General features: G+C 37.0%; 1 protein-coding gene across 2 annotated transcripts in view; it reads left to right on the top strand.

Annotated features, from left to right (window-relative positions):
- Positions 1 to 26244, top strand: part of DLG2 (discs large MAGUK scaffold protein 2) — a 1814300-nt gene that overhangs the window by 1766813 nt on the left and 21243 nt on the right. For both annotated transcript variants that reach the window (XM_046685982.1, XM_046685984.1), the window contains one exon: positions 22536 to 22635. In XM_046685982.1, the coding sequence (XP_046541938.1) occupies positions 22536 to 22635 (100 nt within the window). The remainder of the gene's footprint in view (positions 1 to 22535; positions 22636 to 26244) is intronic.

The following is a 26244-nucleotide window of genomic DNA, read 5'->3' as shown; positions in this document are numbered from 1 at the left end:
AAGTATTCGTAATATGCCGATTTTACAGATGAGACAACTGAAATTTAGAAAGGATGAATAACTTACCTAAGCTCATAGAGCTAGCAAGTGGTAAAGTTGGGCCCTGCATGATGATATATTGTGTGCGCAAAATAGAATAATTGATTCTTTAAGGCATTTTTGCGTATGAATTCATTCTAGATGTTATTAGCATAGCTAATTCTATCTATTCAATTAGTGATTCCAGGGCTAAAGTAATACAAATAGGAGATGGATAATTTGTGGTTATATAAACAACGAATATTGATTCATGATTTGAGAACGCTGAGCTTTTGTTAAATTTTCTTCCCACTGTTAATTCAGGATGTTAAGTATTATTCAGAAAATTTGACTCAAACCCATTTCTACATTGAGAGTTACTCATGAGTCAATTCTGATTCATGGCAGGGCTTCCTTTAACCTCACTCGGTAAGGTAAAAGGCCCAGAGTCACACCTTAGAACTTGCACATTTCACTTTGCAAAGATTTTTAACTCGCTAAAAACTAAAATGCCAATACTGAAAAATAAAGATGCAGAAGCAACTGTCCAGTCATCTGACTTCCTCACTATAATAATGATAGCCCAACTCTTAGCAAGCAAAAATAGCATATCTTGCCTCTTTTCAACTGTACACTGTGTTTATATGTGGACAGAAAGTTTGTTTTTTTAATGACAGATCATGTAATGTCTGAAAAGTTTCAACAGCTTCCACTATGTTCCTAATATTCATAAAAAATACCTAATTATTTTACCCTTTTGTTAAAAAAATTAGGCTCTGAAATTAGATTGTCCTGGCTTCTTTTCTTACCTTTCCTAACTATGTGATCTGGAAGCAGAACTCCTCTTCCTAAGACTCCGATTTTTCAGCTGTAATAATAAAATCTAGAGAGTAGATTACAAGTTCCTCGAAGGCAGGAAGTGTAATTTATTTAGGACCTAAAGTAGTTCATGGCACTCAACTAATAATTATCAAATTAAATAATGTGAGAATAAAGAAGGTGATGTATTAGGAGAAAACTTAAGTAAATTGGAAGGTACAGCCTACACGTTTTTTGCTGTAGCTAGTGAATGGAGAAAGGAACAATTTATTGTTGACTTTAAGGAAGGTTCTCTTGATCTGAGTGTTAGTTACTTTCATTTCAATAAATAGATTTCGAGTTTCCCCTATGTGCACGATACTGCTCTGGGCACTGAATGGGAACACGGATGAGGAGGGCACCACCTCTGCCATCCCAGAGTTTGCCTTCTAGTGTAAACACACACACACTTACACACACCCATACACACACACATCCTACTATAGTATGAGGCAAAAAAGTTTAGTGAGAGATGTACAGTGTCTTTATGTAGATTCAAAGGAGAGAGAGGGCCTACTCTGAGTAAGAGCAATTAAGAAATGCTTTCAAGAAGAGGTAGCATTTTAGCTAAGTCTGTGAGGATTGAGTAAGATTTCATCACCTGTAGAATAAGTGCAATTTTCACACTTAGAAAATAGTAGAAGCAAAAGTAAAAGATAGAGGCTGACTGGTGACCAGAAAGTACTACAGTGGACTGGAACACAGAACACACACAAGAGGGCCGTGGGAGAAGTAAGGTTGGAAATGTAGCTTGAGGCTCAGTAATAGTGAGTAGCCTCTAAAAAGCTCAAGGAGGCAATTCTTTAGGCTCTGGGGCACCCATAGAGCGCCCTTATTTGGACAGAGCAGTGACGGGATATGCTTGTGAATAAAGAAGTTGACTCTTGTTGCTGGGAGGATGGATGGTGGGTATCTGGGAGAGGCTGGAGAAGTGAGGCACCTGAGGGAGGGCATTGGAAGCACTCAGGTCACAGAGGCCTCATCATAGGGATTGAAGGGAGGTCACAGATGGCAATGGCATTTAGCAGAGAATGTTGAAAATGTCATCCATGAACACACAGAGGATCATGAATGAGTTACTAATTGGTAGAGAAAGGGGTAAAAGGCAAATTGTGCAGAGTAACTGTGTCCACTAGGATGCCAGTGGAAAGGAGAATGAACTTGGCAGAGCTTAGACTAGAAATTAAAATTGTGTGTATGCTTTGAGGCCTAATCCCAAGCAGATATCTCCCAATACCCACCTCAGTACATTTGCCTTATCTGCCGGTTGAAGTCTTCAGCATTAGGTAATTGCTCTGCGCTGTTAGAAATCGACACCAGTTTATGCATGATACTGAAGTGAACTGAAAACCAACCCAGGCAGAATCGATAAAATTGTCACTAAAACAAACTTTTTTAAAAGACAAAACCAATTTTAGACTGATTTTCAGGTTAAAAGCAGAAAACTGATTATGATAGACCCACTCCTCTGGGATTAAGAAGTTCTTTGCGGATACTAGCAATAAGTCTTTATGTTTGCAGAGCTTCATTTCAAAGATTTCATTTCATCTTCCATTTCAAAGATGAGGATGCAAGCTCAGAGGAACTAAATGACCTGTCCACAGTCACATAGCCAAGTGCTGTCCTTTGCAGATTCATGAATACTGTTTCATTTATTTAGCAAAGGTTTAGCACTGTGCTGGGGTTTGGGGTCACAAAGATGCATGCAAGAGCCTTTGCCCTTGCTCTTGGCAAACATTGAATGGTCTGGGAAAGATCTGAATTCCCTTGGAAGCTGGTGCTCTCGATACATAATCTATTCCTCTCAGGTGGTCAAGGGACCTAGCACTGTGATCCTAGCTACCACTGGCCATGTCATCTGAGAGAGGCCAATTTCTCCTCTGTAAGATGGGACTTGCAAGAAGAATGCGGCAAACTAGATCTATTAAGACGTGAGATAAACTTACCTAAAGAGACATAGTATGAAAAGCTAGTAAGTCAGATCAAAATTACACTCCACCAGAAAACTTCTGTGTGTAGCCCACATGTCATCTATCAATCATAACATAATAAGCACCATGTACCTACTGTCTAATATGAAGACATGAAACAATGAAAAGCATCTGATGACTAAGGATTATGATTTATCACATTCTGTGCACTTGAGGTCCATTTAGGGGAAAAGGGGAGAAGGGTGATTGGTATATATAGGTAACGATGGAAAAGGTCTGGGAAACATGTTTTACTTGTTTGTAGTGATAGCCTGTAATGCAGACGGTTTCCACTAATTTACAGAGTTCTGGGAAATTTGGGTGACACAACGACAAAGCGAGAGCTTTCCCAGTGCCTGTTTCACATTTATTGCAAGCACTTGTCAGTATAATTTAGAGCCGATCTCACTTGAAAAAAAGCAAAAGGCTCACAGATACGCCCTTTGCCTTTCATGTTTTGACAACTTCAAGAATATTTGTAAAGATTTCACTGCCACTTGTTGAAACTGGTGTTTGGGCATTCTTGATGTGACTGTTGTTATTCCTGGAAGGCCCCAAGAAGCCACCGTTTCTCTCTGTAATTGGCTTGTGCTCACCTGTCATGAAGAATTAACACTTTTATCAATTGGGAGCACGTGTTTGGCGTGAAGGTGAGACTTACCACTCCTCATTCATTCACCGACAAAGCGGTCTGTGAACTCCTCCCAGGCCTGCAGGCCCTCGTGGAAGTGGAGCACAAGGAGCACAAGCCCAAGGTTCAGTCAGAAAAAAATACACAAATTTATGAGTGCTACTCAGTGGTACTTTGTCAAAGGTAAGGAGCTCTCTTGTCCCCCAACTGATCCCCAAGAGCTGACTGAACTTCTTTGTTTACCCCCTTCTCAGGAAGAGGCAAAGTTCGGATTTGGTAAATAAGGAATTGGACTTTGATCAACATTTCTAAAATGTGGTAACAATATAACTAACATTTATTGAAGGTTATTTATAAGCCAGGCCATTTGCTAAATGGATTATAAGGATTTTTCTCCTCACAACAAGGCTATGAGGTGAGGGCTACATAGGGGCCTCTTTTCAAGAAAATAATCCTGGTCTCCCCCAGTCTTGACTAAATCCTTTCATGATGATATTTCCGAAATATATATAAACATAAAATTAGGTACAAGTACTGTGTGTTTAAAGCTCTTATCACCTAGAAAATTAAAAGAAATTTACAAATTAAATGTCATACATATTTGGTATTTATATTTTATAGCAACAAGATTCAAAATCACAACTATAACGTGATTGGTGCTGCTTTAGCAATGCTAACTCTTCACCCCCAATGCAGACACCGTAGTGGCTGCTGTGTGGAGGGTTTCTTTTGAGTTCTACCTGCTGGGGCTTAGGTGAAGATTCAGTTCTCACCCCACTGTTCCCCCACGGTACACCCACTGCAAAACCACCGCGGAGGTCCCAGGCTGCCTCTTACTCCTCACCGAGTACTCAGCCCCCAGCACAGAGCCCTAAGGAGTTGTTGAATGAATAACTATGGACCTCAGTTATCACACTACAGATGCCCTTTCCTCTGTAGCTGAATCCAAACTTGACAGTGTTCCTTGCCTGCCTCACTATGCCATGCTCAGCTGCACTCTCTGGTGCCGTCTGCAGATAATCTGCCTGGAGCACCCCTCTGTCCACCCCCCATCCAAGTTGAATTTGCTATTTTTAATCTATTGTGGGCTGAGAAACCAAAGGAACAAGCTTTTTTTAAAAAAATTTTTTAATTTAATAGTAAGTAGGCTCTTGCCTGTGATGAAAGTGTGTAAGACTTTAATGGATAGATTTTGTGACTTCTCTGTCAACTGCAAAATTCTCCTTCTTTGGGATTTATAATCTAAACACTTGAAGTTGCTGATTAAATGATAAAGAATGGTTTCTGAACTCTACGTGTAGTTTCTGTAGAAAAATGTGTACTATTCGCTTATTGCTTGATTATTTCTGGAACAGAAGCAAACATGCAGTAGTACCATATGTAAAGGGGTTCACAGTACAGGCCAGCGCAGCCTCTAGAGCATCTTTCCCACCATTCCTCTGAGCCCCACCTTCCCCCAAGTCCTACACTCCATCCGCACAGCTTCACAGGATGCGGGGTGGGGTAGAGGGGAGAAGTATTTTCGCCCTTCCCCATTGGACAGACCTTTCCTCTGCCTGCACTGAGCTTTGCTACCTCTCCACCCAACCAACTCCTACTCGTTCTTTAATTCCCAGCTGAAATGGTGCCTCTGGACCTTCTCTGGCTTCCCCAGCAGAACCTTTCTTCCTCCCCTGTGCCCTCACAGCTTATTGTACATTCTTCCATGCCAGCAATTATCACACAGTGTGCTAATGATTTGCTTAAACTGTGAGCTCCTCACTTTGTGTTCCCAATATTTATTCTAGCCTTATTGTTGCAGAGCAGACACACACCAGGGATGAAACCCATCCCACATACCATTTGGCAAGAGCCAGCCTGAGAAAGTGAGCTTTGGCAATTCCTCTACCTAGAGGAGGTGCTTTTTTCTAATTTGCACCAGACACTTTTGCCATTGGAGCCCTGAGTATAATGTTTGGCAAAAACAGTAAATGCTTTGGAATAAAAATAAGTATCATTTATTGACCACTTACTGTGGCTAAGCCCTCACATGCCTAGATGCATTTAGCACTACAATAGCCTATCATGGAGGTATTCGTATCTCAGTCCTTTGGGATCTTCCAGTAATGGATACTGCTATCATATATAGTCTCTTCTACTGGGATATGCACTCTTCAGCCCCTGAAATGAGGGTTGAGAATGGGTAGAGAGCAATAATGTTGTCTGTTAGGTGCCATTTCCTAGGCACTGTGCTAAATGAGGCAAGTGCATTTTCTCACAAGTGGAACACAATTGTTACGTGAAAGCTATGTCCAAACAAGATGCAAAAATTCCTCCCCTTGAACCAGGACAGTAGCAGGAGGGATGGAGAAGTGACAGAAATGCACAAGTAAGGGATCAAGGATGATGGCAAAGTTTCTGGTGGATGCTAGGGGGAAAAAATCCTCCCCAGGCGCAAGAACCATTCTCTTTGGCTTTAGAGTGACAATCAGTTTACGGTGACAGACTCATCCAGTGATTGCTGACATCTGGTACAGAAATAACAATGAACCTGCAGGACTGTGACATGAACACAGAAAGGAAAGGTGTGTGTATGTGTGTGTGTGTGTGAGTGTGAGAGGGAAGAAGGGAGGAAGGAAAGGAGGGAGAAGGAGAAAGAGAGAGATTGTTCTTAAAAGGAAGTGTTGAGGGGTTTGAAGGTATTTTATTCTCTTGAGGTGTGTGTATGCGTTTTCAAGGTTTTTATCTCTGCACTCTAAAGTCTTAGAGGAAGTCTTGGCCAAGTGAGAATCTGCACTTTCATCAGCTACTAGTTGAAGTTTAGCAAGCAATGTTCCATTTTTCTCTCCCCAAAAGTGAACCATTGAGAAATCCTGGGCCGCTCACATCCTCTCACGTTAATACTGTGATATGCTCCTCTGACTGCCTCTGCTTGTCTCAGAAAATGCTGTCCACTTGCATATAACATATAAAATGCCCTTCAAAGGAAATGTGTAGGTGGAAGATGCTGTGTGGGCTAGACAAAAGTGTCCAAGGCAGAAATGACCTCTCCACTCATCTGCCATGTGACCGAATTCCTAATGAGAGTCCTAATCCCTGACTCGTCCTGCTAAAGTGGGGCTGTTGGCTGAGGGCCCAGCAGCCTCAGCTGTAATGGATTTGTCTCCATTTGTAAGTTACCCCTCCTTCCATTCAAGCATAAGGTGAGAATTATTCAATCAGGCACAACTTTACAAAAAGTACTATTTATTATTGTACTTACTTATTGGTTTGTTCTCGATCACTCCTGAGACACAAATGCTGCAAGTGACCTCTTGTGCTCTGGGTCTGGAATTGACATCAGATGGTGGGAGGCAAAGCAAACTGTCAGTTCCTGAAACTGAGTCGTCTTCCAAGAGGGTGAAGCTGAGCACCTCTCCTAGCTGAAGGAGGGGAGGAAAGGAAGGAAGGGGCAGAGGGAGAAAGTGGAAACATCTTCATAGCGTACAGGACCTTTGAGGTCTTCTCATTTATTGACAGAAGAGAAAGCTGATGCTAAGGGGGGAAAGTGACTTTCCTAAGTTCATATAGATAGGGGGGGCCAGGGCCAGGGTCAGGAGCCTCTCCTCTGAGTTTCCATAGCATGTATAACCTGACTATTTACCTGTTGCTCTCTGCTGGATAGTAAGCCCCACATGCAAAAGCAAGTTACCTCTCTGAGCCTCATGTGTTACCAGTGGTGGTGGTGGTGATGGTGATGATGATGATGTTGATGATGATGATGTGAAGTAAGCAGTAGGCATTATTATTAAATTCATGGTACAGATAAGAAAAATGAATCCCAGAGAGGTTAAATAACCAGTCCAAGGCCACACAGCCAGTGAGATGATCAAACTTAGCAAAGAAGACTCAGAAAGAAAATGTGTGTAGCAGAGAAGAGATGTGCCTGGGCCTGTCTGACCCCAGGACTGGGCTCTTATCTCTTGCTTGTGCACATTCCTCACTTAACAAATACCCTGGAGTATATAGTGATGCTGGTCTCACTCTGCAACATCACATGCCTCCACTTGAGCAAACTAGATTGTGAAATGAGGTCATTGGGCCCTCCCTTCCTGCCTTCAATAGGGTGCAGCACAATTTCCCTGCCATGAACAGCCAGCTGTCACCCAAGGCATTCCTCAGCCAGCACTGCTTAGACAACTACAATGTTCTCAGCCCTGGAAGAGTGCAAACGGAAAGTAAAATAATAGTGAACTTTGGGCTTTGAAATCTGAGAGAGCTGAGTTTGAATCCAGTTCTGCCACTTACCAGCTTGGCAAATGATGTTACCTCGCTAAGCCTCAGTTTTCTTATTTGTATATGTGTAATAATATAGATGGGGCGGGGGGTGTGCAGGCATCATGGTATTGTGGGGAAGATTCACTGAGATAATTAGTACAAAATGTTTAACAAGATGTATACTGACAATGGCACAAAGAGCTCAAAAAATATTAGTTACTATTACTATTATCAAAGAGTTTACATTCTAATTGGAGAAAAGACGCATTTTGAGTTATCATATGACAGTCAAGAACTCTGCCTAATGCCTTCTGCTGGTGGAATAACTTCCCCCTCTTTCTCCCTATTCTACTTGGTGAATGATGATCTATTCTTTACTATCTAGTTCATGTTTCACCTCTTGTTATCCTCTACAGAAGAACTTATTCTGCCTTCCTAATGCCCCTTTATTACCTTGCCCTCACTGTCACACTGTATTAGTAACTTAAGAATCTCTGTCACTGAATTGTGAGGTCTGTTAGAGTGTGGCTCCAGTTCCTAGCGCAGTGCCTGGCTTATACATGTGCTCAGTATATATTTGGTGCATGAATTAATGGATGCAACAACCTAGGGTAGATGGGTCTGGAGTAGTTAGGAAAGGCTTCTCTCAGAAGATCCGTGAGAGATAAGTAACTTCACAAGTGCTTGGATAGACGGCAATGGAAACAAGGGGAAAGATAGAGCATTCTGTAACTTTATGTTGGTGTAAATCAATGATGTGGATTTGAGTGGGGGTCTTTTCCTCAACAGGTAAATGTAAATCAGCTTACAGCTTCCCTGCTGACCTCACGGGGTTACATCACCTCCAGAGTAGACGTGTAGGACCAGCCAGTGAAGACTGGCCTGAGGGATTACCAAAAAGAAGAGGAGCTCTTAAGGAAGTTGCAGAAGAACTGGCATTCCTGGGAATAAAGAAATGAAATTGAGGAGTGACTTGCTTCCTGCAAATGAGCCTATTACTTGATACTAATAGAAAGCACTTAGTGCTACTGTAGCCCTTAGGGGAACCATCACAGAAATCTCATTGCCTGAAACTTTTGAAAAGAATAAAGCAACAGAGATTATGTTTCAGAAATAAAGTATAACATTTCAGGGAAAGTAATTTGCCTGGAGCAGTTCTCAGCAATGATTATTGTGGCTATATGCTGAAAGCAGAGTGGAATGCATATTTGGAATCTTTGTAAGCAGTCAACAGAAAAGGCAGTATTGCGTAGTGGTTAAGAGCTCAATTATGAAGCCAACTGCTTGGGTGTGAAACTTAGCTCATGTCTTGTAAACCCTGAGCAAGTGATTCAACCGCCTTATACCTCAGTTTCCTTATATGTAAAATGTGGGCACAATTTATAGGCATGAAATAGGTGTTGATGATATATGGAAAGGACAGAATAATCCATGTAAATCACTTAGAAAAGTACCTGCCACGTGGGTAAGCATTTAACAAATATTAGTTATAAAATGCCATTATGATTACCAAGTCCCTCTTAGCGATTTTGCTCCATGCATTGTTCTGGGCGTCCAGCCCTGGCGGTCTAGTGGTTAAGATGCAGTGCTCACACCCCTGTGTTCCGGGTTTGTTTCCTGGTCATGGAACCACTCCACGCGTCTGTTGGTTGTCAAACTGTGGCAGTTGCATGTTGCTGTGATGCTGAAAGCTATGCCACAAATACCAGCAGGGTCACCCACAGTGGACAGGTTTCAGCAGAGCTTCCGGACTAAGACAGACTAGGAAGAAGGACCTGGCCACCCATTTCTGAAAAAAATTGGCCATGAAAACCCTAGGAATGGCAGTGGAGCATTGTCTGATAAGCACTGGAAGGTGAAAGGATGGTGCAAAAAGACTGGGCAGGGTTCCACTCTGCTGTACACAGGGTCTCTAGGAGTCAGAATCAACTCTGTGGAACTAACAACAGCAAATTGTTCTGGGGCACTGTGGGCAGTGCAAAAGAAAATTTTCAGACAAGATCCATCCTGGTGCTTATGGAGTTAGGCTGAAGGTGAAACAAAAAACTAACATCAATGAGGCAGGTAAGGAACACAAGTCCCAAACTGCATGACTGGGTGCTGAGGAGGCAGAGGACTAGAAGTGTCAGAGAAGAAGCCTAACCTGGTGGGAGTGCAATAAAGGTTCACAAAAGGTAATTAAGATGGGATTTCATTCAGGTTAGGATATTATCATGTATTTTGTCAAACTCTGGATCTTGGAGGGGAAAAAGCATACAAATAAAAGAACGCTCTCAATTATCAATGCATTTAGAGAATGCTAAAATAGAAAGGGGAAAAAAGGAATTTTTTTTAACTTGACTTTGAGGTTTCAGAATTTAACAATGATAGAGATGAAAGAAATCTTAGAGATCAGCTGCTCTAAGCATGTTGTTTTACAGATGAAGAGATAGGCCTAAAGATGCAAGGTGACTTGCCCAAGTCTCACTGGAAACCCAGGTCTCCTCATTCTCCTCAGTCTGATTCTCAGCTCCCTGTAGATGTCGGTTGGTTTCTCTGGCTCCTGAAAGCCATTCTTCTTGCCTAACACCGATCAGCTGTTTGGCCTTCCATTTATGAGCCCAGAGTATTTCCCACTGGCTCCTGCTGCTGTTCCTTCTGTGGCCAGTTGTATGCTGACAGCCATATCTTGCAGGCTTAGCCTTCTAGACATTGACAGGAATTTTTGAATTGTAGCAAATAGCAATCAAAGGAAAGGGAGAAAAAAAAGGAAGGAAAGGAGGGAGGAAGGGAGGAAGAAAGGAAGGAAACATAGAAATCAAGAAATTAGTAGTAGGACTACCCTCTGATCCGCCCATCTGTTCTGATCCCCATTTGTCTGTATAACACATGAGAATTTAAAACTAATTCTAACACTTCCCAGTGTTAAGAATATCTTGAAAATGAGTACAGTGGAGAATGAAGGGTTTTTATTTTCTTTGCTTAGTTTTGCTTTGTCTTCAGATTCTGTGGGTTGTTGTGTAAGCTACAGTATTTTGTGGCTTACTGATGAAATGCTGGAGAATTCTAGAATTATGAAGCAATTTATTGGAGTCACATAGACTGGCAGTTTCCTATGGAGTCTACCACACAAAATGGTGCACAAATTGGCAAAGAAAATGACACGTCAGAATGAGTTACCAAATTTTTTCATCTCTAGCACTAGTCTACAAATGTCAATATCTATTTAAATGAAGACTAAATTGCTAAGGGCTTAGCAGAAGGCTTGGCACATAGAAGGACATAGTAGCCATTCAATAAATAAATTTATTAATGAATAAAGTGAAAATTATAAATTATAAATTTATTAATAAATAAAGTGAATAAATAAATGAACAAGTGACCCCCTAGCAGACAATAGCATGAAGCTTCCATCAAGCTACAATGAACTCAAAGAAAGCCATTTCAATTTTTTCCAGCAATTCGAACTATGAGCCAGTAGCCACACAAAAAAGTTTCAAGTTTGCAAGGCAGGACTGAGTGTGAAAGAAACTCAGTTGTAGCAGACAACACAGTGCAACAGCACTGTCTTTGGGGTTTGATTCTCCAATACTTTCATTCTTCCAATTTGAAGCCATGTCCACATCCAGGCTGGACTATTTTGAATCTTAGCAAATAGACTCATGCTAACCTAGTGCCTAAGCCCTACATCCAGAATGATAACCTTCCTCCCTCGACCTCAGAAGAAAAAATCAGGAACAAGTTTGAAAGAATCTCCAGGCCATTAAGAGAACACTTGTCAACAGTAATAGATGATGGCCGAAATCAAAGTCTTCCTTTTCCATTGATTAGAGTAGGGCTGCTACAATATTCCAAGCTCCAGTTATTTCAATATGTTTCTGGATATTATGCCCTGAATTGTAAATACATCATTTTCATAATTTTTTTATTGTCTCAGAGCCTCGTATTTTAATGTAAAGAAGTTTATACTTTTGTGGCAAATAATCCCTCTTAGAAAAGTTAGTCTTCAAGAAGAGAATTTGATAGTGAAAAATCAGAACTTAATTTTTCAATTGTAGGATGTGTCAGTGTTCTCTTATAACTTGATTAAATAAATCTTGCTCTTGACTAACAGGATTAAAATATAGCTTTTTAATAGAAGCCTTACATTATAATGGGGTAATTAAGAGAGTTATAGGGGGTGTTAGAAGGAAAAAAAGCAGTGAGGACTCATCACTGAGACCAATTATAAATTAAGAATAAATGGTTTCTGGTAGAAACATCAATTAGTACCGATAATTTTGAAAGCAATTTGGCAACGTGTCAAAATTTTTTTAGCTAGCCATAATTTTTAACTCAATAATTCAACTTCTATAAATCTATCCCAAGGAAATAATTTGAAATACAAAAAGTGTTATATTCATTGCAATGTAGAGTACTTAAGAATGGAAAACTACAGAAGTGTCCCATAATATAGGAATGTTTAAGCCAACTGTGGTAAATTCAATTGATGAAATATTAAGTTGTCATTATGTTTACAAGATATATTGGTCTTCTTTTCTTGTGAAGTCTTTTCTAGTATTGGTATCTGGGTAATGATGACCTCCTGGAATGAGTTTGAGAGTGTTCCCTCTTCTATCTCTTGGATAAGTTTGTGAAGAATTGGTTTTTTGGGTTTTTGTTTGGTTGGTTTATAAAAAATTTTTGGTGGAGTCTACCAGTGAAGCCATCTGGGCCTGGGCTTTTCTTTGTGATAATTATTTAAATTGCTAATTCAATCTTTTTATTTATTGTGGGTCTGTTCAGAGTTCTATTTGTTATTGAGTCAGTTTTGGTAGTTTGTGTTTTTCTAGAAATTTTTTCCACTTCATCTAAGTTATCTAATTTATTGGTATACAATTTTTCATAGTATTCTCTTATAATTCTTTTCACTTCTGTAAATTCAATAGTAATATCTCCTCTTTCATTCCTAATTTTAGTAATGAGACTTCTCTATTTTTTTCTTGGACAGTCTAGCTAATGGTTTGTCAATTTTGTTAATCTTTTCAAAGAACAAACTTTTGGTTTTGTTCATTTTTCTTTATCATTTTTCTATTCTCTAGTCCATTAATTTTTGCTCTAATCTTTATTATTACCTTTTGCTGATTGCTTTAGGTTTAGTTTGATCTTCTTTTTCCACTTTCCTAAGGTGGAATATTAGAGTATTGATTTGAGATCTTTTTTAATATAATCATTTACAGCTATCAGTTTCCCTGTAACACTGCTTTAGCTGCATCCCATAAGTTTTGGTACCTTGTGTCTTTATTCTCACTTATCTAAAAAGTATTTTCGATTTCTCATATCATTTCTTCTCTGAGCCTTTGGTTAGTTTGGAGAGTATTTTTATAAATTTCCACATACTTGGGGATTTCCCAAATTTCTTTTTGTTATTAATTTTTAATTTCATTCCAGTGTTATGCATTCATTAAAGCTGAGGCTTCCAAAGACCCTCTAATGATGTCAGAATGTGTTTCTGTTACCATTAAAATAATTGGCTTCTGTTTATTGAATTTTACTAAGTGCCAGGCATTATGATAAGAGTTTTTATACATTATCACATTTAAATACTCACAACTGAGGCTCAGAGAGTAAACAACGTTCCTAAAATCATACAGCTAAATTTCAAAGCCCTTTCCCAGAACACTTTACTATATGTTATAATAGTAAATAAAAACAAATCAGAATTTTAACTTCTATAGACCATATAACACAACCAAATTTAAACAGAATAAAAATTTTTTAAAGCAAAGAAACAGTAATACTAAAGGTGATTTGTTTCTCAGAATTAGGATGACAAGTAACTTTTTTTGTCAATTTCCTTCAAATTTTTCCTAAAAGAGGCATGCTTCATTTATTAGTAAAAAAAGTATTTTTAACAAACTAAACTTTTTAGTCAGGAAAAGGAATAAAAGTTAGGGAAAAAAGTCAGAACAGGAAAACTAAATGGTAGATTTTATTGTGAATACTACTAAAATCTTTTAAACTTTTCCATTGACTAATTGGATAATTATGGACCATAGAGCTGAAAACGTGGTACTATGCAGAAATGCATACAAGCAAATAGCTGAGCCACCACATTTTTATTACTAGTAATAAACAGCAACTAAAACTAAAGCAGATCATTGATAAAGCAGAATTATAAGATGAAATTAATGAGAAAAATTCTGAGTGATAATAACTGTGGAGAAATGCAATAAAAAAATACATATTACTCATATGGTTCTTATTCTTCCATTACTTCGTCTGCTTTTCTCCAGATATTCATTGTTTCTCCTCCTCCTCCTGCTCCTCCTTCTTTTTTTGCCAAAACTTTGTCCCCATAGTCCCAGTGGGAATCATCACTCAACACTTTGGTTCATGCATTCATTTGATGAATATTTATTGAGTACCTAGCATGCTCTAGATCCTGCAGATACAGAAAGGAAAGTGATGTGGTACCTGCTCTGAGATCATAATGCAGTAGGAAAGAAATATATAAAAATGAGTGGCATTCACTGTGACAGCTTTGGGTAGAACACCTGAGCATAACCTTTATGATGCATCAGTGTTCACAAGTTGAACAAAGGGGAAAGGTTTTTATAACCACCACCCAAGTCAAGATATAGAAGATCTATCTTTAGGAGAGTAGCCTAGGCTGGAAATATATTTGGGGGAGGTGTCATGGATCTAACCATGATAAAGATGGATAGGACATAGTTCTTAACTCCTCAACCACTGATTTGATTGCTACCACCATAGCTTAGTTTTGCCTGTTTTAGAACTTCTTATGATTGGAATCATGTATAAATATTCTTCTGTGTCTGCCTTCTCTCACTCAGCATAATGCTTTTAAGATTCATCCATGTTGTTGCTTGTATCAGTAATTCAGTCCTTTTTATTGCTGAGTAGCTTTCCACTGTATCAATATACCATAGTTTATCAATTTACCTGCTGATGGACATTAGGTTATTTCTAGTTTAGGGTAATTATGAACATTCTTGTAGACACTTTTTGTGAACATATGTTTTTCTCTTGAGTAAATATCTAGGGATGAATTTCTGGATCATAAGTTAGCTATAGGATTAACTTTATAAGATACTGCCAAACTATTTTTCAAAGTGGCTGTACCATTTTGCATTCCCGCCAACAATTTATATGAGAGTTCCACTTGCTTCACATTCTTACCAACACCTAATATTGTTAGTCTTTTTTAGCCACTCTAGTGGGTATGAAGTGTATCTAGTTTTGGCTTAAATTTCCATTTCTCTGATAACTAATGATGTTTCTCATATGTTTATTGGCCATTTGTATATCTTAAGTTGTGTACAATCAAGTCTTTTGCCTACTTTTTATTGGATCATTTTTCTTTTTATTGTTCAATTGTAGGAGTTCTTAAATATTCAGAATAAAAATCCTTTGTTAGATTATGCTGTAAATATTGTTTCTGATTTTGTACCTTGCCTTTTCATTTTCTTGATGGCCTCTTTGGAAGAGCAAAAGTTTTTAACTTTGATGAAATATAATTTACCAGTTGTTTTATTTATCATTTGTGCTTTTATGTTCTATCCAAGAAATCTTTGCCTACCTCAGATTACAAATATATTTTATATTTTCTTCTAGAAATTTTATAGTTTGAGCTTTTACATTTAGGTCTGCAACTATCTGTAGATAATTTTGGTGTATGGTATAAGTTACAAGTCAAAGTTCGTTATTATGAAAAATTTCAAACATATAAAAATTTAGAAGAAATAGAATGATGAACTTGTACCTACCACCCAACTTCAACAATTACTTAAAATTTTGTTTCATATATTTTTAAATATATGAGATATGAGAATATCTATGAGATATGTATATGAGAATATAGATTTTTATATATATATCCCCTGAACTATTTTGAGAGGAAGTTGTAGAAATTATGACTTTTTTTTGTTCTGATCCAGAATTCAATCCATACATGAATGCAATTCACACATTGCATTTCGTTTGTCCTATTTTCTTAATCTCTTTTAGATTAATCTAGAATCTAGAATGGTTCTTTAGCTTTTTATGTTTTTCATGACATTGAGATATTTTAAGAGGATGTCTCAATTTTAGTTTGCCTAATTATTTCTTCATGGTTAGTTTCAGCTAATACATTTTTGGCAGAAATACTGCATAAGTGATATTGTTTACTTCTCAACACTTTCCATCAGGAGGCACATGGTGTAAGGTTATCCCACTATTTGGCAATGCTAAGTTTGATCACTTGTTAAGGCGGTATCTGCCAGATTACTCCACTATAAACGCATATTTACCCACCTTTTTCATAATTAAATAATCTGTGAGAAGATAAGTGTTCTGTTCCCCAACAAACTTTCAATCAATAGTTTAGCAACCATTGATGATTCTTGCCTGAATTAATTATTATCATGGTAGTTGAAAAATGGTGGTTTCCTGCCTTTATCATTCCTTCTATAGTTATTAATTGGTATTCTACTGTATTGAAGAGCTTTCTCTTCTTCCCATTTTTAATTTCTTAATTTAGATATTTTTGGACTCATGAATTTCTTTTTTAATTCGATGTCTTATACTTCATAACCATCATTATTCATTTTCATGTTCAAATTGTCTAGTTTTGGCTGGTGTGATCCCTTTTAAACTGGCTTCAGTGTCCTTTTAACATGCCATCATTAGTTTTAGGGTTCTTTAATTTTGTATTGTTTTCGTGTTTGTGTTTGGTACTTCTTACTTTCCAGTCCAACAAAATGTTTCAGACTCACCTTATACTTTCCCTGTTCATGGGATTGGTCACTTCCTCAAACAAAATACTAGTTCCTTTTTGTGGAAAATGGTACTTAGAAGACAAAATCTGAGCACCAGGTGTGCTTTTTGCCCCTAGAGTATCATTACATTTAGGCTCCTTTAATAGACAGAGAGAGGAAATAAACTTTTTAAGGAAATCATAAGTTTATATCAGATGCCTCCAACTACTATTCACCATCATAAAATTCTTCCTCTCTTTCCTCCATTCTACATTTCTACCTCATCCTTCTTTCACGATGACAACCTGTTTTCAAGCAACATCCATGTATTTACTCATTTGTTCATTACTTACACAGCAAATGTTTTCAGAATTCAACTAATAATAAACCTATTAAGTGAAGTTCAAGATTTCTTTACAATTCTATCTTTAGAATATATTCTAGAGGTAGATAGTCAGAGTACTGTGTTCCTACCATATTTTTTGAAGCAAATTCAATGTGTCAAATTATTTAAACTGTAAATATTTCAATATGACATGATCACAATGCCACTATCACACATAAAAACTAACAATTACTGTATTAACAAATATCCAGTCTTTTTCAGTTCTCAAATTGGCTCATAAATATCATAAATTCTTTTTTGTTGCTTTGTTTGTTTGTTTTACAGTTTGTTTGTTTGAACCAGGAATGAAGTCTATTGCAATTTGTTGATCCATCTTAAGTCTCTTCTGATCTATGTTTTGCCTCATTTTTTGTTTGTTTTCTTTTTCTTTCTTTCTTTCTTTTTTTTTTTTTTTTTTTGGTGAGGAAAATTGTCGCTGAGCTGACATCCATACCAATTGTCCTCTATTTTGTATGTGGGACACTGCCACAGCACAGCTCGATGAGTGGTGTGTAGGTCCGTGCCCAGGATCCGAACCTGTGAACCCCAGGCCACTGAAGTGGAGGGCACAAACTTAACAGCTACATCACCGGGCCAGCCCCTTCTTTCAATTTTTATATCAAAGAATCCAGGTCACTTGTCTCATGGAGTTTGCTCCAGATTTCCCTTATAGTATAATTTATTGTGTTTCTCTATCCTCTATCTCTGTAAACTGATAGTTGGACCTAAAGGTTTGATTAGATTCAGATTCATTGGAGAGAGGAGGGTTTTCTTTTCTTTTCCTTTCTTTTCTTTTCTTTTGTGAGTAGAGGTTTACAGAACTACATTGTAGTAATATTTTGTTTTCCCATCAGCAGGCACATATCATCTGACTATCTTTTGTGTGTATATGATGTTGCCAGCTGTTGATGCTCAATGCCTAGATCCATTAATTCCTTAGGATTGCAAAAGAAATCCTTTTTGAATTGGACGATGTTACAGACACATATATGTATACACACATTCATACAGACACATTTCTGGGAACAGATATATCTCAAGCCAACTCTTGTCTTTCCTTTAACAACCTCTGTCACATTATTACTTGTTTTAAACCTCTCTTCTTTCAAAATTCTCTTCTTTTCTATATGAAAACAAGATATGCATAATACAAAGTGGTGGCCCAAATTTACAGTAACAACTTCCCAAAGGGAACACAATTATTTTAGATGAGGGGAGACAAGAATTACTTAAGAGGAAAGAAGCATTATAAAAGATAAGGAAGCCACCCAAAAAAGGTGTATCTGAGCTCAGTATAAAGTTAAATCTAAATTCTGCTCAGAGAACTTTCATATCACGAGGGTGACATTTTAGAACTATGAAACATTTGAAGCTTGAAAAATTAGAACAGGAAGATGAGAAGAAAAACTAAAACATGTTTTAAAGTTTTCTGGATGAAAGGATAAAAATACATCAAGATTCACTCAAGTGTCTTTGAAAACATGGGATTAGAGTGGAAGAAGGAGCAATTTGAGTTTCTTGTTTTGTTTTCTTTATTTCTTCATAAAGTGTGTATTTCATCTTAAGCCAGTTCACCATTGCCATTACATCTTGGGGTCGGGCTGGGCAATTTCATGCCATTTGACCTAACAACTTAGAGACTTCTGAGTGACAGTGATAATATACTGATTCCTGGTATGGGTGTTCTAATGTCTGTCACAACATGAAAGGTATTCATTTAACAGAGACACAACAGAATCAGATAAACAAGGAATGTTTATCTGATTGATTGCAAGGGTTGGGAAGGGTGGTTTCCTCTCATTCGATTAAAGATAAAAAATTTATACCAAATGAAAACAAAAACATGCTGTGGTTGTTTCTTCTCATCCCATGGTGCGGGGATTGGGGAGGGGTTACTTTTCTTTGTTAATGGCTTTATTGAGATATAATTCACATAGTATACAATTCACCCACTTCAAGTGTACAATTCAGTGTTTTTTAGTGTATTCATAGGGTTATGCAATCATCACAATCTAATTTTAGAACATTTTCATCTCCCGTAAAACTAATACCATACCCATTAGCTATCACTTCCCACTCTCTGTATCGCCTACCTCCAGCCCTAACCAACCACTAATCTACTTTGTCTCTACAAATTTGCCTGTTGTGGGCAATTAATTGCTTTTTAATTGCCATTCATAACATGTCCACTGAAATTCTTTATATTTTATTTCTTCTTGCATTATTATAACAACAAGAACCATCGAATAGAGCCCTCAAAAACATAAATGGCTATCAAAAAAATTGTAGCAGGCTAACCCCCAAAAATATTGTTGAAGCCAATAGCATCTAATACCTTAAATAAATAATTGCCAAGCAGAGAAACTGTGGGAATGATGACAGATTATGGTATCATGAGAGTCAAATGCTAATAATTTTAAACATAAATTTGAAATAGGCTTGGGTTGTAGAAACTTTTCTTGCTCGTAAGAACAGCTATAATTGTAACCAGGAATATTTGCAAATCCAAATCCTGACTTTATTGCTCACCACCTTGTGACTCTGGGCAAGTAATAGAAGATTTGTAAACTTCAGTTTCCTCATCTGTAATATGGCAATAACGATGGTACCAACCTCATCATTAGTGTGGAGATTAGCACACAGAGAGCTTTTAGAACCAAGCCTGACACATAATTAGTGCTCAGTAAATGTTAATTGTTGTTGTGTCTCTTTTGTTCATAAGAACTCAATAATTCAGGTCAAATCCCAAAATGGAATTCTTAAATTTGCCAACTTGCCCCTTGTCACATATGGTTCGTATTTTCAAAGTCTCTATTCACAGAAGTTTCCTGCCATGAAAGTGATGGATCGGAATTTAAGATAGTGTAATTTAGAGAAAAAATAACATTGATCAATGATGATTAATAGAGCTATAAACCAGCCTTCACTTGCGTTAGTGCCTTGTGTTCTATAAATAGTAAAAGTGCTAATTTATTATTCTCACCTAACACTCATGTAACAGATTTTCCATTTCGAAATTAAAAGAAAAAATTAACAGCAATAAAAAAGCTTATATAATGGTATGCTACATGTCTAATAAAAAATAAAGACTAGCGTTAGATCATTGTAAACCATATATAACCTCTTATAGTTGAAATGTCTAACTAAGACCCTAAATGTGTGCCTTTTAAATCTATGTGAATTGAAGTTGTGATTTGGTTTTGTGTCCATAAATGTAAGTCATTGTAACCATGGATGATTATACTACTTTCTCTTTAATTCCAGCACGAAATGGCTTTGGAAAATAGGACTGATAGATTAGATAATTTTATTTTTGAAGAATTATTATGTATTTTCTATTCTTTTAAAAAGCATGGTGCTAAATATTATTATATCCCAATCAGATGACTCATGATACACAACATTTTCATACTTGGGAAACGTTAACACATTATAGCTCTTTCTTTTAAAAGACAAAAGAATTAATCACAGACAACACATTTTCATTTTCCTTTGACCCTGTGAGACAATTTAAATGAGTGGTTTGCATGTGGCCCCACTTTGGCCCTCCAAGGCTTCCACATTGTCCATTTGTGTCTACATTTTAACCCCCAGCTTTACTCCTCTTGGCATTGTTTTGTGTTTGCATGAAAATTTGTAAATTTTTTTTTGCATGACAAGTCATTTGTAATGTTGAAATTAAATGTCTAACATATCTTGCAATATCACGTGTCATTACTTCTTACATGATATTTTTTTTGTTTTATTTTCAGTTACTGAAGTTTAAATATGCTTGAAATGTAAAAGTGGCATGAAACTGGAGTGATGCAAGAATATTTAATGTTCTTTTAAGGACTTACTATTTTTTAACTGGGAAAATTTGGGCGGAATTTCCAGCCTTGTCTTTTGGATACCAATCTCAAATAGAAATTCTGATAAAACTATATTAAACATAAGTGCTGTCAGTAAAGTAATAAATTCTGAAGTGATTCTTCATTTTTTCCCCTGAGAATGTGTTTCTAGACCTTGAATATGAAGTATAAAACGTGTCCACTAATTTCAAAACATTAAATATTTGATTTATTGTTTTTCTTAAAGCCTTCTTAATGGTACATAAAATTAAGCCCCACTGACTTTGGTGGAAGTTCCTAGTAACTAAAAAAGTCATGATTGACAGCACCAACATTTTAGTACTTTATTTCCTAAATAAACATGACTACCAAAATGGCTGTTTGATATAGGAGTGCATGAGTGTACAAAGAAAATAAGTTATTTATACCATTTCGTCAAGCTTCAAATCCACAAGGGCACATAACTGACTCCCACCAGTGGGCAAAAATATGTACATCAAACAAGTGCTTTTCCTCTAAGTAGTCACCCTGCTGGCTCCACATTTCTTCTTACCAGCTGCCATTGCCAGTACTCTTTTAGAATACCCTTGTCAAATTACTTTCAGTCTTTGGCACGCTCATTTTAATACCTATGTGGTAAAAAATCTTGTTCCTTGGAGAATGACCCTCAGACCCAAATCTGTCAAATTAAGGATGATAATCAAGTTGATGAAATATATTTTTTAAATGATACATGAATATGAAATTACTAAGACTTGCATGGCTTATAGCTTATAAAATAACTGTGAACATATTTCCCAAAGAAGAGTTCCAGAGAGCATTTACGTAACAGCAACAGTGGGAATAAATGAAATTTTCTTGAGGAGTCTTCTAGACAAGCATCTGATATTCACTTGAATGAATAAGTTCTAATATATGTATTATATTATGTGTATCTGTATTAGTTTAAATTAAGCCTCCTTTAAGCTAACAGAGTGGTTTACATTTTTAAGAACTGTCCATCTTCCGTTATTTTTTCTCATATCAGAATATAGATAAGTGACCATTATATCTCCCTTGCTTGAGTGAATATCAAGTTAATACCTCCTTGGCAAGAATTTTAACAGATTCTGGTTAAATCTGTTTTGGTGTCCTGACTGTCACCAGCTAACTCTGTGACATTGACAAGGGACTCAACCTCTCTGGGCCTCTGGCCCCTTGTCTATAAATGAGGGCTTGGGGCTCCACTAGCTTTAAAATCTCTTTTGAATGAAAATATTAAACCATAATAATCATATATCTGTGTGTGAAACTATAATTATCATATACCATAAATCTACACATTTCTCTGTGTGGTTTTAACTAAAGCTGAAGTAACTCAAATTCAAGTTATTTAAAAAGATAAGTAGACACCAATGTGTCTAGTGTCCTAGTAAAGTCTTTTCTACCTGATGACAATGACGATGATAAAGATGACGTCTGTATAACACTCTCTGTTTATACTGCTTTATATGAGTCTCACAACCTAAGAGCTGCTATCATCGTTATGCAGATAAAGAAGATACCGAGGTTCAGAGAGATTCAGTTACCTGCCTAAGGTGATGGACTAGCAAGTTTTAGAGCCAGACAAAGCCTCTGGGTCTTCCAATTTAATACTCTTTTCCTCCATCACCATTTATCTGCAACCAGTCTTTTAATCAGGAGACAATTTTTCCAAGGTGTCATCATTCAGAATTTACACTCCTTGAAAATAAAATCCACCTTTAGGGACCCTCTGGCACCTCTTTAGACTATCCACTTGCGTCACTACAGCTCTCTCTGCTTTTACAAACTAGTTGTTTTGTCAGCATGAGTGTGACAACAATTAGACGTCCCCTGTTTTTGCCCCATGCCTTTTCTCCTTCACAGTCATTCAATGACAAGCGTAAAAAGAGCTTCATCTTTTCACGAAAATTCCCATTCTACAAGAACAAGGAGCAGAGTGAGCAGGAAACCAGTGATCCTGAACGTAAGTAGATTCTCGAAGAAAATGTCACATGCAACACAAGAGAAAAAAATTCTTCACGGGCAACACGCATGATGTAGGCTCCCCCCACGCCACACGCCTAGGCAAACAAACACGGCAGGCAGGCAGGTCAGGGCTTACTACTGTGACCAGTGTTTGGCTGCAGTCTGGATCCTTCCCTTGATGTGGCTCTTCTTTGCAAAATGCATTGGAGAGGGAATTGAGGAAGCTGGGACTTGGCTTCCAAACAGTGTTTATCTGTGACCAGCACTGTGTCTGGTTTGCCTTTTCTATCATGCAACTCTCTAGGGCTTGAGACAAATTCTTTTCTGGACAGAAATATTGGATTCCATTGCCACATATATTTTTTGGAATGCTAACCGATTGGGAGCGATTAACTTGCCTACATTGATTACTAGCATTTGTTCACTCTTTCCCTCCCAATATTAAACACTTACTTACTGAGCAGCGAGCTTGTGTTGGTGTACACTAAATCTAAGAATTTGTCAGGAAACTTGGAGCAGATCATTGCCCTAAGTGACATTTCTGTGGCAACATTAACAATGGGCAAAAATGGCATTCACTGAATCTTTCTCTTTTTTGTAACGATCTTCTGCTTAAACTTTTCGAATTGTTTTGCAAATCCTTGAGTCTCAGCCCAGGGAGTTTGGGGTGAAAGTTTCTTCAAAAGAAGAGAGAGTGGGATCCAGATTGCTTAGGCAACACGGTCTGTCATGGTAGTATCCATTTCAACTCCACTGACTTCTTCCTTCCTCTTCCGTGGCTGTTCTTCCTCTCTCATTGCTCTCTCTGGGGACTTCCATGCAGGACATCCCCGGATTAGGTGACGACGGTTATGGAACAAAGACTCTGAGTAAGTTCCCAGGAATGGTCACTGTAACTTTTCTTTTCTTTTCCTTTCCTTTTGAGTTTGGCTTTTGTTCCTTTTCTTGAGGGTCTTTCACTCCTAGCATGCACAAGATACGAGTTTTATTTGTTACCTAGCTGTGAATGCTCCTACAAAGTAATTTTCAACCGTTTTGTTCTGCATGTCAGCATTTAAAAGCAAAGTGTGTCAGGCGCTGTAACTTCTGTTGCAGTTCACACCTTCCCTTTCTGACCGTGTGAAATGACCAACATGGTCTTGATGCCAATCGTGGCATCACTTGCTCTGCCGCCTAATACCTCCCAGAGAGCAAGGAGCCATGTTGAAAGAAAGGGTGAGCGAAATGTTCTAGAACAGGAAAGCAGAAATGTACTTTATGTTCTTTCTTCTGCCTTTTCACCTAGACGTATTTAATGAACTTGCCAAATTCCATAATTGGGTTGTTCTTTGCTATTAATAAAGGAGCTATTTTTATAGTTAAAGGAAACATGCATTCTCAAAAAGTAAATATTAAGCTATTTGATCTTCCATGAATACTTCTTTGTTATTAACTTTGATTGATTTTTTTTCTGACTTGCAGTGATCCTGCTTGAAACGTTTGTATGATAAAATTTTAGATATGTATTAATATGTTTTCCTATCAGTGATTTATTAGCTGCGTTACATAATCAGGTCTTCATTTTCTAGTATAGAGTGGAAAATAAAATATATTAAACTTTTAAATTTTCTAGTTATTAATGCCTTTAGTCTGTCTCATTGCACTGAGCAATAAAAACTAATAATCCTCTGTATTAATGTAGCATACTATGATTTTTTTTCAATACTAACTCCATTGTGTAGGCACCAATGAAATAAAAACAGATTTTTGTGTCTTTCACAACTGTATCACATGTTCACTTTTTTGGTTTGTTTTGTTTTAATTTAACAGCTATGGGCAACATTTTTAGAAGCTGTTCATTTCATTTGTATAAAACAAAATAACATTGAGCTGGACTTTGTTTTCAAGAGCTGTTTACGTAACCCTGCGTAGTGATACCCTTCATCCTTCAAATTGTTAATTTCGACTTTTCCTTTAGATATGTATATACAGAAAACAAAATCTGACCAAGAGTAACTATTTTTCTCCTTAAAGATGAAAACTTTATCTTTGAGACTCTATATGGAATATGTCATGAAATTTTTCTTGAATTAGTCGTTGAAGTTCAAATATTGATTTCAACATTATCTGGATAGCATCAGGTACCACAAGAGAGTTTCTAAATTTTCAGTTGGGGAGGGAGGAGAAAGAAGCATTTTAATATATTGGTAATAAATGAACATGACTAAAAAGCAGTTGCTGCTGGAGTGTCAAAAATATCAGTGATGCCCTTTTAAATCCAGAATGTGCACGTTTGTTTACTCTTTAAAAAGTGAACAGATTTCACTAGGTAAAGTTATTTGCCTACTAATGCTATTGTTAGTCATAGTTTGGACTTTAGCTAGAACATATTTTCAGTTTCTCTTTATCTACAAAATTGAAAAATTCTGTTATACTATATCCTGATGCCAAGAGAGATCGATTGTTAAATAAAACACTGCATGGTAGCTTCACTCTAAATTATTTTAAAAGTAAAAATCAAAAACAAAAAACCCTGTCATCTCCAAATCAAGATACTTAAGGTAATCACGTACATGAAGATACGCTATTATTGATGTGTGGCTTGACTTTCTTTTCAGTAACAGAAAACAAATTTGCACTGATTCATCCAGACTTCTTTCCCTAGTGCCCCTTTGCACTTATAAAATGTGTGCCTAAATCAGCAATGTAATTCTGGTTATACACCAACACAAAGAGGAATGCTTCGTGTGAACTGAACTCATGCTTTTGTTTTCATTAGTTTCATGCTCTAAGACTAATCCATCCAGAATGTGTTAATTAACTTGATTGTGGGAATCCTTTCACAATGTATACATGTAGGAAATTATCACATTGTACACTTTAAATATATTACCATTTTATTTGTCAGTTATGCCTCAATAAAGCTAAAAAAAGAAAATTGATCCATCCAATTGGCAAGAATCTATAATATAAAATACATTTTAAAGCACTTTTTTACTGTTAAAGAATGATGTTATATATTCTTTTCCTTTTCCTAAAAATGTGCAACAGATGTCACTTTTTAAAAAGTTGAAGTTATTGCTAATGAGCTTCAGACATCAAGCAGTCGCGTATTCTTCATTTAATTAACCTGATATACTAAGAAGTTGGTAAGTTGAGGAATTTATTTTCTATAACTTAATAAATAGTACAGATGAAAAGAAATGATTTTGGAACTAAAAGCTCTAATTCTGGCACATAACCAATACATCCCTGTTGTGTTAGCTAAACTGTATTTTTATGAAAAGAACAGTTTGAAATATCACTGTACTAGCAAGTCATTCAACATGAATTAAAAACACACTTTGTGCCAGGACCTGTGTTGGTATCAGACCATTTACCTCCTGCCTGTTCCTCCACTGGAACCCAACAGCTATCCAAGGAAGGATCTTAAAATAAAAACAGGAAATATTGAACTGATGCATGAAACATTTTTCAATGACTCATTTCTTCCTCAAAGATTTTCTACTCGTTCTGAAGCAGGAAAGACCTTCAACAATCCATTTCCATCCCCAAGAATAGGTTCAGGGAGTATTTAAATAGAAATAAAAGGCAAGGGATTCCAAGCATCAACGGGCAATTTGAAATA

Source organism: Equus quagga, chromosome 14 (assembly GCF_021613505.1).
Source record: "Equus quagga isolate Etosha38 chromosome 14, UCLA_HA_Equagga_1.0, whole genome shotgun sequence".
NCBI classification, from domain to species: domain Eukaryota; kingdom Metazoa; phylum Chordata; class Mammalia; order Perissodactyla; family Equidae; genus Equus; species Equus quagga.
This window is presented reverse-complemented; position numbering and strand designations above follow the sequence as displayed.